At 42.9% G+C, this 19,528-nt stretch overlaps 1 protein-coding gene across 2 annotated transcripts in view; it reads left to right on the plus strand.

Moving 5' to 3' along the window:
- The first annotated feature begins 7,645 nt into the window (after positions 1 to 7,645).
- The window catches only part of SBNO1 (strawberry notch homolog 1), a 45,532-nt gene continuing 33,649 nt past the window's right edge, over positions 7,646 to 19,528 (plus strand). Inside the window, exons 1-4 of one of the 2 annotated variants that reach the window (XM_018557391.1) lie at positions 7,646 to 8,025; positions 9,355 to 9,486; positions 16,368 to 16,472; positions 18,448 to 18,754. In XM_018557391.1, coding sequence (XP_018412893.1) covers positions 9,355 to 9,486; positions 16,368 to 16,472; positions 18,448 to 18,754 — 544 coding nt within the window. In that variant the 5' untranslated portion in view covers positions 7,646 to 8,025. The remainder of the gene's footprint in view (positions 8,026 to 9,354; positions 9,487 to 16,367; positions 16,473 to 18,447; positions 18,755 to 19,528) is intronic. The other variant, XM_018557399.1, reaches the window with a different exon arrangement.

Genomic DNA, 19,528 nt, shown 5'->3' on the forward strand with positions numbered 1-19,528 from the left:
AACTTGGAGATAGTATGTTTACTATAACCACAATCATGAATGAACAGGAAGTGATGTAGAGTACTTCCCATTCATTCATAACTGAGGATATAGTTAATAAACTCTGTCCTCAATTATTTACAAAGCCTCAGCGATCACTGATCGCTGAGTGTTTCTATCACTCTGCTTGCTGACAGCTGTCACAGTTGGATGAGCGAGCGGTGCTGGAGGAGAGCTCAGCCTCCTGTGAGAGCACCAACAGCGCTCTCCTCCCGCAGCACTAGGCCGCCTGTGACAGGTTTTATCCTCCCCGCTGGGACACAGAGCAGCGGGGAGGAGAGACTAGGATGCACTGCTATATCGGCAAGAAAATGGCACTTTCGGCATTTTGCCAAAAGTGCAATTTTCGGCCAATATGTTTCGGCGGCCGATATATCGATGCATTTCTAGTAAAGAGATGAGAGGTCACTGCTGTAGGACCAAGGATCAGGTGAGTGTATCATCTTTATCTTCACCCGTAGACCAAAACAAGCACTTAACCCTTGCAGTGTGAATGTAGCCTCACTGCAAGCGTTAATTTGACTGAATCCTGGAGTTTTTCCTGAACTCTAGGTATGTATTTTTATGCATACTTACATTGGTCCGGCTTGGCTCACTGTAAGTATGCATATGTCATACCTGAGCAGCCCACAGGGATCCTGTGAATTACTGTAGTAGCCAAAGCTACTACAGTGCTGGCTGCGATCTTTCGGGTCCTGTATGGCGCTGAGCTGAGTGGATTTCCCTCGGCTTTGAAAACACAGGGGGTCGCTTGTTTGGCACAGTGGCCATTCAGGACACTCCTAATATCTTTAGCAATTAATACAAGGGGACCGACCTTATGATTTGCCTCGTGTCCAATCAGTTAAAGCCTTGTATTCATCGAAGAAAATACTAGACTTTCTTTGAATGGTTGCTGTGCTGAGCAAGTAATCCTCTGTGTGTTCACAGCGGAGGAGAAGCGACTTAGTTTGGCGCCATCCTGAACCTGAAAGATCGCTGTCAGCACTGCAGTAGCTCTGGCTCCCAGGGTGTCGAGAAAAAGGCCTTCTACTGAATTGAAGAGAGTAGAGACTGTCTAAGGGAAAAGATGAGATTTTAAGCAAAAACACTCTCAGGAGGAGGAGACTCCAGTCAATAACATTTCCCTCACCCAGGAGTTGCAGGGTCAGAAATCTGCAAACATCAATAGTCTTCCCTCCACCTTGTTGTCAATAGTCTTCCCTCCAGCTTGTTGTCCACAGGTTAGCGTTTGTGTGTACTGAGCCTTAGTCTTAGAAGATGAATGGGAAGATTTACCATTTCTTTCTGCTCAGAGAGAAAGTTGCTCCTGTAGGGATAAAAGGAAGGTGTACCTTTCTGGGAAAAGAACTTCAGTTTATGGTTCTAATAAAAACTAGTGCCCTTCTTCCCTGTGGCATCCCTAGACAATTTGGGTCTTCCATATTGTCCAAGGAAGATTTCTTCACATATATACATGAGCTAAACATGGGGCTACTTGGAGGTTTGGTCTTCAGATCAAGGGTCTCCAAAAAAGGATCACAGCTGCTGAACTGATGTGGGCACCCACTCTTTCTGCATCTAAGAATTCACAAATACAGTATAAATGTACCTGCCTGGATCATCTAATCCACAATATCAATAGGATGTTGAGGGGAACTCTCAGATACAAGATCCTGGTGCAGTTCTCTAGCCCGGTCTGTCGCAGCATGGGAGACCCGGGTGCAGGTAAAAACTGACTTGAGCGTAAAGCCAGTGTCACAAAACAGGAAACTAAAAGGTACTCCAGGTACCTATAGATACGGTCGGTACAATGGTCAGTGGTGGTACTGGACAATGATGAAGAGGCCAGTACTACAATATTTAATACCACAATTTTACCTCCCCAGGGGTTACAGTCACAAAAGCAGCATTTTGGGACATAATGGGTCTTTTTATCAAGGTTACACCTATGCCACTTTGATTAAAAAAAAGAGAGCGGTTTGTGCGCCTGAAAGAAAAGTAGATTTGTGGATTACAGAAACTGTGATTGCATACAGAGCCTTGTAAGATAATCACTGGCAAGTTACCATGGAAATCAGAGATTCTAATGAAAAGCTTCATGTTAGTTACTAGTTCCCTTAGAAACCAAAACTGTCTACAATACAACGTTTTATTTGTAGTTACTCTATGAATGAGATGTGCCCCAGTGCATATCAAAACCATATCCAGTCTTCCTGAAAACATTTATGTTTGTCACACCGTGCAAATTAAGAGACTATACAATGTGAATATCTGTGAGAGTTTTCTAACATTTTTCTATGCTGTGTAGGTTAGACTGTATATCCAGTGAAAGTCTTTATGATGTCAGACTTATGAAGAGCAGAAACTACCCCGGATGCCTGCCTGTCATGCGTCCAACATGTGATTTTATCAGATTTATTGTTATTCCTGTGGAAGGGAATTTATCAAAACTGGAGCAGACAAAATCTGGAGCAACTATGCATGGCAACCAATCAGCTTCCCTTTTTCATTTTCAAACCATAACTGAACAAACGGAGGCGAGAACCTGATTGGTTGCCATGCACAGCTGCTCCAGATTTTGTCTGCTCGAGATTTGATAAATTCCCCCCATATTTTTTTTTATTTTTTAGCTACACCTAGTAGCCAAGCAACACTGCTTCATTTACATCTACAGACTGTTAAGCAATGTTTTGACCCCTGTAAGACTTCCATCCCCATCATCCCTCATTTTGAGGAACAGATGCATCCTAGGGAGTTTTTTTTATCACCAGTAATTGTATTGAAAAGTTTTAACAATTATGGGATAGATACCCAAAGAAAGGAAATGGAACAAACAGCAATACAGTGTATTCTTCAAGCATATTCAGCCACAATAAGGGAGATGTACAAGTAAATATGAGGTAGAAATAGGGTCTCGGAACGGGCCCCATCTCAGATGATATCCATTGTCAAGTTGGTGAGTAAGATCAGCAGATTCTGCAGGCAAGGCTGGCAAAAGGAGAAAACACATCTTATCATCAGATTAGGCAGATCATCCCTGGTAGCCGACATATGTCCAGGATGTTGTAAATCGTTTAGAAAGATGAGTCCCTCAAGGAAAAAAAGTAGAAAGAGGGAAGGGCCCTCTAGGGGGGCAGGAGGTGTCAGTGGAAGACATATAAAGCAAAATAATAGAGGTAAATAATAAGTTAGAAGGGAAACAAGAGGGTAATAAGGGTAGGAGGGAGATGGATATATAGGAAGGCAAAGGAAGGATCAGGAATGGCAGACAGGAGGGAGACTTGCCCCCCATCCAGGGGACTCCCAAGTAGGGCCCCCAAGAGGGCATCTGCTCTAAAGAACGAAATCATATCAGGTAAGGTGAGATTCAGCTTGACACCTTATGCAGTGAGACTGTTGTAGGTAGGGGGAAACTTGAACAAATGCCATCTGGTCCACATCGAGCAATAAAGAGTCATGTTGTCTCAACTGATATGAATGAGTTTCTCCATGTTTGCAACTGTGTTAATATGGAGAAGCCATTCTTTTATCAAAGGTGGATGTGATGATTTCCAGTGCCTATGGATCATAGTTTTTGCTATATTCTGGAGGTGTAAGACAAGGGAGGGTTTAGAAGTGCGAAAAGGTGTGACAAAATGGTGTAGAAGGAATGTCACAGAGTCAAAGTGCTGTGGGCAATCCGTAATGAGGGCAATGAAGTTGTGTACCTTTTTGTTAGGGAACCAAGAAACTAGACAGAAACTTAAGTGCAGGTTTAAAAATAAAAGGAGTTTATTGAAAACAGAAATAAACATAAATAGCAAAAACAATAGAGAAAGTCCAGGATATCGTCAGAGCCAAGCCAGGAGCCAGATGTCAAAACGCTTAGTCATTCAAGCCAGGTCAGGGAGCATGAAGAGCAGGATAAACAGAGACAATAGCCCCAACCACTGTCTGAAAAAGAAAAAAAAAAGTGCCCTCCAGAAAACAGCAAAGTTTAGAAAAGTTACTAGTGAGGAAAAAACACTATTCCTGAGCTCCAAAATGGTGGTGGGATGTCAGGAATGGCACTACAAAGAAAGTGGAAGTAAATGTCTGAATCTAGGGGGTCTGGTATGATACGGCTCTGAGTAATTGCCGATGTGGTGAATATCCAGATCTAGGGGTAGGGTATGACACATGGGGAGTAGGATGGCCGTTGCAGTGAATGCCTGAATTTGGCATCCGATGTGATACTGAACCTGGTAATGGTCAAGGTGATTAAAAATGTCTCTTCCACTTTCTTCTTTCCGTGGGGAGGGCCTTATTTCCAATGGAGGTCATCTTCGGTCCCGCAGATCCAGGAGTAGATACGTGAACTCAACTAGGTAATGCAAATGGAGAAACTAACAGCTCCCCTTTCCAACAGCTACTCGGACGATGTGGTTACATGGAACACTTGAATAGATTTATTTGATTCTTGAAGACTTTGTTTCTATGACTTGCAGGGCCGTCTTTAACGCAGGGCAAAAGGGGCAGACGCCCAGGGCCCAATCATTGTTGTGGGGCCCAAAACAGCTGCCCCTTCAGCCAACATAAGATAAACACGTGCAGGGCTGGCAGCCTCACTTCTGTAGGCAATGAGGCTTGCACCAGCCCAGCCCCGTCTGTGTACACAGCATCAGTGATCTACAGACAGGAGGCTACATACAGCAGCATAGACGTGGCTCCGGGCTCCGCCCACTATGAAGCCGGCCCCACCCCCTGCTCTCTGTACTCCGCTCTCCTGTGTTGTCTGGGGCCCTGCTGGGAGCCGGCACCGTGCCCTGAGATGTCACCCCTGCTGTGTCCCCTCCCCTCTTCAGACCTTCATACCCAGTAAGTGCCCATATATGCCACAGTATATGTATGCAACAGATACATATACTCTGTGTTATACATACATATGCAGAGCAGGTTCCTGACATTGCTTCTCTAGTTCAATCTATGCTGCTGAAGCAGGATTTAGAATTTTTCAAGAAAATGTCATTATCAAGTTCTATGTATGGCTGCAGCAAAGCTTACTGGGCTCTCAATACTAGGGATGCACCTATAGATAATATTACAAACAGGATCTGTGCTATTGCACAACAAACCCCCAGGCTACCATGCTAAAAAGTGTATATAACACCTAAAAAACATGAATTATAAACGTGCACTGCACTATAGAGACCAACTACATATGTAATTTAATGATAATCTACATGTGAAATAAATACAGAAATATGCAGAATCACCCTATGGTAAATAATACATATTAGGTATTTGTCCACTATATATTGTATTTATTCACCATAGGGTGATTCTGCACATTTATTACACATGTAGATTATTATTAGATTGTATGTGTAGTTGGTCTATAAAGCGCAGTGCACTTTTATAATTAACTAGGGATGCTACTGCACTGATACTGACACCTGCACAGCTCACCTGAGACCATGTACAGTACAGCCCTGAGACCCCGCACAGCTTCCCACCAGGATATTGAATATCCTGTCTCTCGCTCTCCTGTCTGTCTCGCCTCGCTCTCTCTCCTAGCTGTCTCGCTTTGCGCTCTCACCCCTCTTTCTCTCCTGTCTGTCTCTCCTCGCTCTCTCTCTCTTCTCACTCTATTCTGGCTGTCTCTTCTCGCTCTCTCCTGGCTGTCTCTCCTCGCTCTCCTGGCTGTCTCTCCTCTCCCGCTTCCTGGCCGTCTCTCCTCTCTCTCTCTCCTGGCTGTCTCTCTCCTCTCTCTATTTTGGCTGTCTCTCCTCGCTCTCTTGTTTATTCTAAAAAAAGTTGCAGTGTGGTGCTAGACTGTTCAGGTTTTGCTTGAAGAAAAGGCAGCAACCCTTGCAGCACCATTCTGACTGCAGTTCTGCAGTAGTGGTGGTATCCAGCTGCTGGATGGGTGCTTGCTGAGTCCATTCCTCTTCCCCATTTTTGTCTTGATCTTCCTCTTCATCCTATGTCTGTGTGTGTTTGCCAGGGTAACCAATTCTCCACCCAGGATATGTTCTACCCACGTGTTTCACTAATACTTTGATATTTGTTCAGTCACTCTTGGAATGTTCTTGTCATCATACCCTGTATTACATGGTTTGTCTGTTGTTATACTCTGTAAGGCACACGTGTGGGGGATTTGTTTTTTTGTCTATTTTCTGTGAAATCAATAAACTTTATTCTTTAAAAAAGAAAGATGGTTGGAAATCTGCAAGATTAAGTAAAATTATACGGTAGGAGTTGCAGGACAAAGAGCTTGGCCAAGCTGACGTTTACACCTGGTCACGGGGGGTTGTTATAGTGTAGCTTTTTTTCAGCTCCCCTTGGTCGCTGCTCTTTGGGTTCTGTCTCTCATTTAGGGATGACCTGCACTTAAGTGCAGTCTGAACATTATTGTCCTACTGCTCAGAGAAAGGGCCTTCAAAGGGTGGTGCCCCTGTAAGATCGCTGTTACCTGTTACCCTCTCTTGCTTCTCTATCTAATAATCACAAAAGGAGGACTGTGCATTGCTCTTCATGCAGCAAGGCAGATATGGAGTGCTTGAACAATTCTGTCTTCTCCATTCGGAGGTGGTTTGAAGGAGACTGGCAGGATGGTGGAGGAGCAAGTGAATAGATAGTTGATAGAATAGATACGTTAAGACAAGAGTAGACAGACATTGGAGAGAAACAAAGATAAGATAGAGTAGATATTGAAGAAATAGTTAAATAAACGTTAATGATAGATAGATAGATAGATAGATAGATAGATAGATAGATAGGAAATAGCTAATCCTGCAAGAAACCAAAGAATGCTCAATGTATTTGCCTCCGACCACAGATTTTTCTGCTCCAGTTTGATAAATTCCCCTCACTGTATTTTGGGGCTATTGCTTTTACCAGTATAAGCAGGCATAGTACAGCTTGATAAAAACACATGTGCTGTTAAATAATGGTAGATTTGGGTTATGCTGATTTTTGTCAACAAAGCAAATAGTAAATGAAAAAACAAAAAATTCCACAGGCAAAAATGACATTGCTAAAGTACACTTCCATAACAAATGCTTCCCATTCACTTCACTGCATTTTACCTTCAAATTTACCCTAAAAGAGACTTTTTGATGGGTTCACTGAATACAATTTCTGGCAATTTGCTCATCTCTACTAAAAATAACAGCCGTTATCAGAAATAATCAGTTATACGTCAGGAAATTGAGTTGATTAGGTGAAAGCTTGAACAGGAATAGTGGGGGGAGGTTTGTGGATCATGACAATCTCTTGCCTTGTGCATGTTTGCGGTTTACTTTTGATGCTGCTCGGTTGCTATGGGGAACAAGAATGTTCAGGGTGGTATCTGTTACAGAGGTTGATCCCCTCCAGCTGCATTTGCCACCACATTTCATACCCCAATAAGCACCAATTATATGAAATTGATAAGAATTTATTTGGCATTTTCCTCGAGTGAATTCAAATACTGATGCTCGCTTTGAGCTGCGCAACTGTTTCTCGAATAGGACCTAAGGGACCGCGCTGGGAGTCTCTACACACACGCCTTGCACGATCACATGATGCACCCAAATTACTGTTGACACGACCGTCCCAAAATGGTGTCCTCCTCGCAACAAGCCCCGCCCCTGACCGCCCACCAACGTCACTTCCTCGAGGGCGGGACTAGGGTGCATCACGTGACCCCAACTGCCTCCTGCTTCATGTTACCCAACAAAACAATAATTATAATGAGAATTAAAAGAATCGCGCGACAAGCACCCGGTGAAGGTCCGTGTCTGAAGTGGAAGAAGCAGGAAAGACGCCGGACGTGTGGGAAGAGCAGGGCAGCGGCCGCTGAGTGGGGGCGGGTGGAGAGGCCTTGGCCTGAGCGGGTCACGTGGTGCTGCGCTGTGGTGTTTCCCCGGTAAAGATGGCGGCTGTGAGGTAGAAAGCGGCAGCTCTGAGCGACAGCAGCGGTTCCGAGTCGATACTGCGACCGAGGGAAGATTATTCCGGGACGAACACTGTGAGTGATTACGGAGGGCGGGGAAGACATCTGTGAGTAAGCTGAGGAGGAATGGTTCACACTGAGCTCCGAGGCCCCGCCAGGCCTGATGATACCGACTTATTCCCGGCTCCCCCGCCATGTCTGAGCATAGCAAGTACATAGCGGGGGGTATGAGTTGAACTCCGGCCTCTGGCGGGTGTACGGTGACGAGCCCTGTCACTTTGACATCCAACTGCCCGGGCTGTGTTCCTCTCACTGCTTCATGTCGGGACCAAGCTGGCCTTACTGTGCTCCCTAATACCTGCGTCCTCCCCTCAATGCTTCCACACACATGCGAACCCTGGCACGGCAACACCCGCTACGTGGGCGCTGTCCTCGCCGGGACAAAGCCAAGTAAACACCATCTGCCTTCCCTTGTCCGATCCCCCAGCTGGCATGGGGCCGCCTGAGTCCACACTTCCCGGACCCAGCTTGTACTTTGTCCTCAAGCAGGGCAGCGATCACACACACATCGTGTCCAGACTCGCTGGACATTGCATTAGTCATCCCGGCCCAACCCGGAAGTTTATGTTGTGACCACGTGGTAACAGCAAGGTTGGGGAGGTCCGGGCTAACTTTCCACTGCTGACCTTTACAGTGCAGGTATGAGCACTCGGGGATCGAGTCCCTCATAGTCCACCTCCATAACCTGATCTCCATTGACATGAGCACAAGCCACACCTCTCTGATTCACTTGCAGCAACACGTGTTTTATGCCATGCCGACAAAGGATCCTGCAGATCGCTTATTTAGTGAATACTGTGTGTGGTGATGGGGGAGTGTGGAGAATCACTAAATTGTTGGGGCTCTTTTATATATTTTACTGGGCTACAAATGGAGTTGATTATGTATGACATATGGTAGACTTGTTGAAGTATGTAATAGATGTGCATTGTCACATAAGCCATACATTGTAGTCGTGTAAATGATAAATTTTAGTCATATAAATATGCTGATACATTTCAACTAGGAGCGATGGTGTCAATGTCATAGTGTTACATAAGATTTGCTGTGCATCATGTCATTTTTACATTGGATTGCTGACAATGCACGGCACCATTTCCTTAAGAAATCTGTTTTATTGTGTAATTTAGCCTTTCTGCAGTTCATTAAGGACAGCCAGGGGTTTTGTTTTATTGGAGATGGTTTGTTTAGGAATTGGAAGTACTTGTCCTCTGTTTTGCCTTAAGGCGGATCCATAGATTGACCTTTTTAGAAAGGTGTCCTCTCCCTTCTTAGTCTCCATGGAAATGCTGTAGTTACCCATGTCTGTTAAAATGCAGTGATTGTCTGTCTTTTACATGACTTTTAACACTTTTTTTTTATTTCTTGTTTTTTAGATGATGGATCCAAATCAGGATTTGTTGCTTGCCGCTCTGAGCGAGTGTGGCATCAGCCCTAACGATCTTTTTGATGGAGATTCATTGGATATAGGTCTCCTTGCTCCAAGCCCGACCCCCATCAACCAGCAAGTATGTTGGGGGAAATTGTACTTGGCTTTTGCTACCTTGTGGATGTATGGGATCGATATTTTCATTTTTTTTCTTTGTGACATTTTGCGTTTCAAAGTCTTCTTCTCTTTGGGCTCCTAGTACGCCAATGCCTTGCTTGCGCTACCAATTCTGTGACCTTTACCTGTGTACTGAGAGAAATATGGAGTTTGCCATTGCTCAGGAGTCACTAACTTGGAACAAGCATGCAACGAGCAAAGTCGGAGACCATAATCCACTTACTTGTGATAGGTCTAATAGTATTAGACCCTTTTGAATCAACATTGTAGGCATATAGCATTTCCTAAAGGCATTTTTTTCCCCCCTAAGTACAGGTTTGCTAACAGATGGACACATTGGTGATGTATCTGTTGGTCAAGTCAAGAAGTAACAATATGTGGGATTTTAGGCTTCTGAAGTCCTTGGACTGATGCATGTTGTTACATCTATTACATTCCTGTGAAGTGTTTTCCTTCTTTAGGCCCCATTCACACTAAGCGATATACCTTTCAAGCGGATCCGCGCAGCTGGGATAGCGCAACCTTCGCCATCGGGCTGCATAAAAAAAAAGGATATTCGTGGCGACATCCGCGGGGAAAAGGGGTCCTGCAGGCATGACTTGCGACCACGACGGGTGACATGGAGCTGTACATTAAGACCGCTCTATTGAAAATCATTGGACGGTAACTTCTCGCGATATCGTGCAGCAGAAATGCGTGATATCGATGCGGAAATCGTGGGATTTTCCGCTCAGTGTGAATGGGGCCTTGCACAGCACTGAGCTCTGAAATTCAGGGTACTGTTGGATGGGCAAACGTGTAATTCTATAGCTGGTATGACCTGCTTACCATATAATTACAGTAAGCTGTTGGGAAAATAATGACTTTGAATGCTCTTTTGACATTGGATAAGTAGTCCTGCAATACTTTTAATGTGTTTTTTTTTTAATTTTTTATAAGCAAAACAAATGGCAAACTCACTCATCAATTCATAACCAGCTTTAAAGCAAGGTGCGCATGGAAGGGCTTTAAACAGTACAACATCGAAAAGTTTCCTGGCACACTTGCCTGCCAGCCTGGCTTCTACATATTCTGCAGAAGACGTGCAACTAAGACCTCTGTTTTTAACTGTAGTAGTTAGTATTTTTTTGCTGGCTGGTAAGTGTGCTGGGAAACTTTTTGTTATTTTCTTTTAATATTCACCAGTGGTTTTGTTAGAATTTCTAATTTAGTATGCTGATGTATTGTAGAGACAAATCCAAAGATGACCATAGTTTTTGTAGGCAGCAAATGTTGAAAGGTAGAAAAGACTGAAGTACATTGCAACATGTAATATTTGTCAATGAAGCTTTGATGGTACTAGGAAAATGTTTTCCATTTTTAAGTGTAATTTGTATGCTTGTCTGTTAGTATCAGCAAAGCATTCTATATGTAAAGGACAGATTTACTCTTTGACCATGTTTCATGTTCTTATATTGAGGTGTAACATAAAACATGGCCACATTGCACTTCCACTATCAGATCTGTGGCAGTAGGGAGCTCTAACCACACTCCTGGCTGCTAGCTATTGGCTTTCATGTAGAAGTGATTTGGCCACCCGATTGCTTCTACACCCCTGCATAAAGCATCACCAATGGACAATTTGGGGTAACAAGTTTTTTTGCCATTTCACGGGTACACACAATTTTGAGGATTAATAAGTCTGATATTTTAATCAGCGCGTCCTCATTTATAATTTACCAATAAATTTGGTATTATATTGTGCTTGTCTGCACTAAAATTAATTTGATTTTTTAATGGAACATTTGGAACTGTTGCGCTAATATTGTATGATGTAAAAAATTGCAACTGCCAACATTTTCTACTACAGGGTCTCTGCTTTCAGAAAATATATAATTTTGGGGGGTTTATTCAATTCTCAGGCCTAAAATGTGCATTTTAACGTGTGCGAACATTGCTAAAACAGCTCTGGCAGTGAAAGGGTTATTGGTACTTGGTCAATGTTGAGTTGAGGCGCATGGTCATGGCCAATAGCTGGGTGAATACAGTCCAAAAGGTAACAGTAGCCTAATGTATGGATAGCTGTATGTGCTTTTATTGTATTTAAAGGAGAATTATGAGGGGTGCTTTTCACTCACCTCATAGTTCTAGCCGACCTGTGACAATGAGACTGTCACAGGTCGGCTCAATAGATCGGGAAGTGAGCGAACACATACCGGCGTTCGCTCACCTCTCGATCCTGTCGCAGCCCTCTTCCATGGCAGGGGAGGGGCTGAATTCCCCGCTCCGATCCGCTAGCGCTGACTGGCGGATCGGGAGGGGGTGGTACAGCTGGCTCTGCCTCTAGATAGGCAGAGCCAGCTGTCACTCACGCAGCTGGGCGGATCCAGACATAATTGTCGGGATCTGCTTCAGCTGTGGCGTCTCAGTATGCCGCGAGCAGTAGCTCGCGGTATACTGTGGTGTCTCAGTATACCGCGAGCTGTAGCTCGCGGTATACTGAGCTTAGGGTAACGGGAGGATGCTAGTTTGTGTCCTCCCGTTACCCTAAGGAGAACTATGGGGAAAAGCCTTGACCCCATAGTTCTCCTTAATCAGTCAGATCAAATGCAGTCACTGAGCATTTTGACAGCTGTCAGAATACAGTAGCACTAAATGAGAGAAATCTTAATGTGTTCGGCTATCCTAAGGCTACATTCACACCTAGGCATCAGTTTTTGCACACGGTTTCAGCTGGCGTTTTTTTCCACGTTTGTTGCACATTTTCACGTGCGTTAGACACGCGCATATGAATAAGCGCATCTCGACTGGCAGACCAAAAACATTGCGATCAATGGGGAAAAGCGCATAAAAATATGGGTTGCGTGTCTTTTTCCATTGCAGTCTATGGGACAAAACGTGCACAAAATGTAGTAGATCCCATCGCCCTCCTGACTGGATCAAGCCCACATAGAAGGTTGGGGTTGCTGGAAGTGACTGCGGATGCCTCAGCATATCAAACGTAATAAGCCCAAAAGTCACTCGCACTCCATTTCAAATTACAGTCAATCTCCTTTATCGACTATTGTGATGCCTCATTACTAAAGCGGCGGTTCGGAACAAAGTGGTCCCTTCAGGCAAACAAAAAGCGCCCCAAAGAAGCTCAGGAACATTTTTGACCAACGGGCGTTTTGCAGCTTGCAACAAAACACTTAGCTGTGAATGGGGCCTTAGCTATGTTCTGCTAACATTCTCGGTTGTTCAGAGAAAGCTGCCCTACACCTGGCGATTATCGGTACGATAATCGTCAGGTGTATGGGCAGCGTGCGACCGCATATACTGTAAGGTCGCACGATTTTCGTCTTACGAGCACGCTTGAAAACCCGCCGTAAATCGTACGATTTTCGGCCGCTTGGTGGCACGTCACAAGACGAAAACCGCACGGCCTGAGGTGCGCAGGCGCACACTACCCACTCACCATTTCAAACATCTGTAAGCCCTCCCCTCAGCGGGGAGGACATGCGATGATCGCAAGTACGATCTGCATGTCCAAGATGGGCAGGTCGTACTAACTTTTAATCACCTTACAACCATCGCACCACGAAACTCGTGCGATGGTTGTAAGGTTTATGGACAGCTTAATTAGCAGAGTTTTGTTTTGTTTTTTTTCCAGTTTTGTAGGAGTATATTTAATGTGATATTAAAGACAAAATGGTTTTTAAGCTTTTTCAAATTCTTATTAACCACTTTGAAGACTGAAGTGTTAAACCCCCTTCCCATCCAGGCCATTTTTCAATATTCAGCGCTGCGGTACTTTGACTGACATTTATTCAGTCATGTAACGCTGTACTGAAATTAATTTTATGCAATTTTTTGGGGACAGATAGAGCTTTCTTTTGGTGCTATTTAATCACCACTGGGGGTTTTATGTTTTACTGTAATAACAAAAAAGTACCCTAAATTTTGAATAAAAACCTATGTTATGAAACATTTATGATCACCCCAATTTTTAGTAAAATATAAAAGATGGGGTCTAGTTGAGTAAATAGACACCAAACACGTCAAGCCTTAAAATTGCGTGCGCAAACAAAACCTCAAACAACCACACCCAACATTGGCAATAGACGATGCTTGAAAGCTTTTAGCGTTCATCAGTTTAGTGTTATCAGTGATTAATGACCCTAAAATTATTACTCTCACTCCGACGTTTGCGGCCATATGTAACGTGCGGCGCAATTGTTTTCGCACATGGGCGCACCCAACGCATGTTTGCGTGTGTATGTGGGGGCCGGGGGTAAACCGTACCTATTACAAGCAATCGGGCGTCTCTACAGACGCCAGATCACTTCTCATCGCTGGCTATTTGCAGTTTTGAAAAGTTTCCCTGTGTGTGTGTGTCGTTTAAAGACGCCCACACGCTCCTACGGGAGGTGGTTAAATCACTTAAATAGATGCTGCTCCTTGATGTTTAAACATTTTAGCTTCCTGTAGAATCAGCTGGTGCCTTGAGCCCTGATATTTTGTTTTAGGGTGACTCTTTACCTTTGCAGAGTCCTATGAAAGTAACCACTGCATGTCTCCACAAACACACAGGCACAGCAAGCCAATATACTTTCCTCCTACCTGCTCCACTATCTTCCAATGTACTTCTTCCAGCCTCCAAGCTAGTAGATGGGGAGCTGCTGGAGACTGCTCTGTCCTTTTTGTGATCTTGTACTGGACAGGGAGTTCAGGGAAGCTGAGCTGAGAGAGTTGGAGCTGTTTAGAAACATTTTGACTAAGTGCTTGGGCAAAAATTTTAAGAAATACTTTGCTGGGCATTGTACAGTACTGTATATTCTGGAGTCATTATTGAAAAAACAAACAAACAATTGAGTATAATACTACTTTAAATGCCTGTCTGGTTTTATTTCTATAAAGAGCGCATTGAGGACTTTTAGGCAAAATCTCACTCGTATGTTAAAACTTAATAAAAATGTTAAGACCCACATTGCATGTGAACACGCACAAAATCCTATGTTTTCTACATTTTATTTAAAAATGCAGACCCTGAAAAAAATCACAAATGTTAGAGATAAAATTCCATAGAACAAAATGTAAAATTAATTTTATCTCCCCATTGGTTTTTGTAGTTGAACAATAATAAAGAGGAAAAAAAACCCGTTTCAGTGGAGTAATAGATATAGCACTATAGATTTCTGCAGACTATGTTCTGATCTGTAATGTCGGTTTGTATAAAAACTGAGCATTTTCCATGAGATTAGAACTCCAAAACAACGTTCCTGTGTATTCAGTTTGTCTGAGCGAGGGCCATATCTCATTCAATCTGTGTGTTGTATTTTATTTCCTCAGGGCTGGGTTTTGTTTGTTTTACATTTTCACTGCTTTCTATGTGCTTGGTGGGGAGATCCATCCTCTATCACCTCGTGGACGTGGTCAGTGGGACAAAAAGTGATGGGAAATCCAAAATTTTACAGTTGACTGAACAGGAAAAGGGAGCGCTTTTAATGGGGACACCTTTCTAGTTGATGGCCGTCTAAGGAGATTTCTCCTTTCTTTCTTTTCTACTCTTGGGACACAGCGTGAAGTAAAATCTGAACAGGGCACAGCAAAAAAAACTAAACAACAGGTTTTTATCAGTCCCTTCTCTACCAAAAATTCACTTTTGGCTTTTCAAATACTTTAGAGACCCTGTCAGGTCTCTGTAAACAAATCTAAGAGTCAGTTCTCTGAAAAAGAAGCGGTAGTAGTTTTGCCTTTCTGGTAGTCCTGTGACTCCTACCTCCCCTCCAGTCCACTGCTGCAGCCTCTTGCAGTCTTTTGGGGACCTCAGATCCTTCAGCAACCTGACAGTCTCCTTGAAAGATAAAGCTGCATTATAACTGCTTAAATTTAAGTTTTAGATTATTTCAAATGCCCATTGGTAATTGTTTCTTTTTAATTTGGGTTAGGTCTGGTTATTATCTGGTCTGGTTGGGTCTGGTTATTATTTTCAACATAGAAAGTGCATTTAGACAGGGAGATGTCACTGTCCAGTGTCTGAAGTCTCATTGATGATGAAATGAGATGGTAATGGTTTTTTTTGTACCAAATTCATATATTTGGCATAATGTCAGGCATTTTTTTTTTCTTGAAGAAGAATTATGGGGAGAGTGAAATACACTCATCCCCATAATTAGAACCAGACGTGTGATACTGCAGCGGTCACAGTTTGGCTCTATAGATCCAGAACTGAGTAATCACATACCGCTAATCGCTCAGTTTGATCTTCTCATTGCAGAGAGCGATGACTGTCAGTCAGAGCTCCCCGCAGCAATTCCCCCCCCCCTCCTCCCCTCTGCCTTCCTCCAGCGCTGACTAGACCGGATCGGCAGGGACAGCTGGCTTTTATAGCTGGCTCTGCCTTTCTAGAGCCAATCAGATGGCGGCGTGGATCCCCACAATATTGTTGGGATCTTTCTGGGGCACAGCGTGGCTCTGCGATTGCAGCAATAGCCGGCTAAAAGCTGAGTTTTGGGTCACAGGAGGACATTAGTAAATGTCCTCCTGTGACTAGTGAACTACAGCAAAAAAAGGTTGGACCATACTGCTTTTTTAACTTAGGCCAGTGACAAAGCATTTATGTATGAGTCCATATATTTCTGTTGCTGGAACTGCTCAGCAGTTGGGTAGGGTAGCAAACGGTTGTGCAGTCTGCAAATGGAACAGATGTCCAGCTACAGTATAGATTGACTATGTAATACAGTGCAAAACAAATGAAGCAGGTGACTATTCTGCTTGCAGATGTCTTCTAGTTTAACCATAAAATGTTCATTTATGTAAATGGACCCTAAGGAAGAAGCAATTGATTTATCCTGTAATCATTTGTCTTTTATTTTCCACCAGTCTGTGCCAATTGGTGCTTTAAGTGGAAACAAAGAGAGTGAAGCATCAGTTTCTATAAAACAAGAACCAATGTCTGTAACAACCCCAGCATTGCTGAATGTCCGGGTAAGGTTCCTATTTCTGCTTAAGCACGCTTTAAGTGCAGCATGCATTAAAGTATATCTAAAGCCAAATACTTGTTCTCACCGCCTCCCCCCGCATTTTTAAAAACTTTTTGGATAGAATAGGGAATGATTAAAACCGGTCCTCTGTTGTCCGCATTGAATCTTTTACCACTCACTTTTCACTATGTTGCAGTTGGCCTGTGCAAAATATTACGTGCAAACAGTAAATGGGAACGTTCATGGATAGTACTTGTATAATGTGGAAGGTGATGGATTTTCCATTTTATGTTTTGTTGTTGAAGGGTCAGGTTGTTTACTGTGCTAATGTGCATTGGAGACCCATTTGAAATAAATGGGAATGCCTGCCAAAATGTATGCACAACTCGTGCTAGCAATGCGATTTAGTGTAGATGCATATTTGTGAGTCCAAGTAAACGCAAACCTGATGTGGCAATTCAGTGTTCAGAGAAGTGCTGTACTTATCAAATTCCAGGGGAAGCCGTATCATGTGCATGTCTTACCACCCTCTGTCTATGATGAACTTTGCAGCGAGTGGTGCAGTAGGTTTGTCCAAAGTTACATGTTACTAAATAGGTTATTTTGTTTAGCACAATTTTGGGAAATGTGCCTATGTTGACAACATCAAAAAAAACATAATTTCATTGAGTATGTCTGTGAAGGTTCTCATTCATCCAGGTCATGGTATATCTGTAAACAAAAAGTCAAGGCAACTGGACTTGCTGTATTTTTTCTTGAAGATGTTTCACTGGTCATCCAACCAGCTTTCTCAATTCAGAATTACTTGAGAATTTTTATACAAGTCGTTCTGAATTGAGAAAGCTGGTTGGATGGCCAGTGAAACGTCTTCAATAAAAATACAGCTAGTCCAGTTGCCTTGACTTATTTTTTACAGATATTTATGGATGAGACAATTTATAACAGTGCCAGCTGCTAAAATCCAGGAAAGGGGACAATCTTCAATGATTGTGGAAACAGACGCTAACGAGGCAGCTCTCACTAGGTTTAGGGAAACCTCAGCACTGCAAAACAAAACAGAGCGCCTCCATCACGTAGAAACTTTTAAAACAAGATAAAAACAAGTGCAATGGTACTCGCAAAAGTCGAGATGAAACGGGCATGAAAAGGCCTGCTGGCTAAGTCCCTCGTGTAAAGATCCTTTTCATGCCTGTTTCAACTCGACTTTTGTGAGTACCATTGCACTTGTTTTTATCTTGTTTTAAAAAAAGTTTTTACGCGATGGAGGCGCTCTGTGTTTTATTTGTGGATGAGGTTAAAAGCTGGAGCACTAAGTAACTGTAAAAAACACCTTTAGCCACTTTACCTGTAACTGAGGACAGAGGTTTTGCTGAAACTAACATTTAAATTCACTTCTCTTTTTATATCCTGGAAGTCACTCACAGGGTTACTTATTGTGTAAAAGAGTAAACTGATCACTTGTGAAGAGCTGTAATCTATGACAGCCTATCAAATTTGATGTACCGACAACAAATCAATCAAATAGGACTTTTTTGTTTGGGAACTGTGATGACGGCAATTTGTGCATTGCTGTTTGACGAAAGCAGACCAAGTTATTACTGTAATACTTTGATTTCCCATTCAGTGCTTCCCTGAACTATAACTTTTAACATGGCCAGATTTGGGGAATTCTGTAAGCACCAGGGAATTTCCTGTGTTGACTTTTTTTTTTTTTTTGCAGAATCGTTTAGCAACAGGTCAAAATAAAATACAGAAGTGTTTGTACACTGAAAGCAAACGATCCTTAAACTTTACTGAGCATGAAATACCACCTCCCACTTTTCCTGCATTTTAATTTATTGTCCAAAGGTTTGGAAATATATCAACAATTGAGTTTTTTTGTTTTAATTTTGTTCAGGTTGTTTTTGTTCAGGTTGTTTTTTTAACTTTACTAACTTTAAAGACAAAATTCCTTAAAATATGTAACTTATTTTTTTCAGCCTCCATCGACAACAACATTTGTTCTGAATCAAATCAACCAATTGCCAACGCTTGGTAACACAATTGTGATGGCAAAGACGACTCCTGTTACTACTACCCGACAGACTATTACAGTAACAAAAATCCTTCAAACAAGTGCTACAACGAGGCCATCCACAGCTTCCCCTGTAGTGCAGGCCACTGTGACCTCTGCACCAACAAAAGAACAAATTCAGTTAAAGGATCTACTGAAAAATAGCAGTCTAAATAAGTTAATGAAACTGAAACCACCTGCAAACATTGTCCAGCCAGTTGCAACGGCAGCAAGTAACTATCTCCTACTTTTACTTCTAGTTTGTTTGAATTTCTTGCATGCAATTATTGTAAGATCCTACACCCCCCCTCTGCCATGCGAGCAAGATAATGAACAGTACTATGGTGTAGCACAAAAGAAAAATAGTAACAGTGTTCTCAGAGGAGAGGACACTGTTGAGAGATGGTTACTAAACAGACCGAGACCTTTTTCTTGTAAAAATATAAACTTTATTTGTTACAAAATAGGCTCCAGGGTACCAAACACTTTTTTTCTCTACTATGGTGTAGCAGCCTGCTTACAAGTGATCTGAGCAGCTGTAAATCCACCCAGATCACTTGTACAAAGCGAGCGGTGGCTTCTCCCGCTCTACCTTTTAGCCCTGCTTGTCTCAAACAGGGCTAAATGTAGAGGGGAAAAAACATGCAATCGGAACTACGTGTCCTGGGCGATAGGAATTCTGATCCCCTGTTGTGTCAGAGATTGGGATGACCTGACATCTGGGCACAGTGGGGACACTGAAACCTGCTGCAGTTATGTGCAGGTTTTTTTAAGTAGCTTATTTTAAATGTCTAAAGTGAATCTTAAGGCAAGAGTAACAGACTTTCACATTAAGGCAAAAGTAACAGGTTCTCTTGGTAGACCCATGTCCACCTGCTGGAACCCTAAGTCGAATATATGTGTATCCTGTGTGTCTGTGCTTACACAGGGTTTATGACCTTCTCCCCTCACCTGTGAGACATTGTTAGGGCCTGGCAGTACTTCTTGGGAAGAATGGAGAGTACCAA

The sequence above is a fragment of the Nanorana parkeri genome, unplaced genomic scaffold, assembly GCF_000935625.1.
Source record: "Nanorana parkeri isolate BGI_ZX_2015 unplaced genomic scaffold, ASM93562v1 scaffold13, whole genome shotgun sequence".
Classification (NCBI taxonomy): domain Eukaryota; kingdom Metazoa; phylum Chordata; class Amphibia; order Anura; family Dicroglossidae; genus Nanorana; species Nanorana parkeri.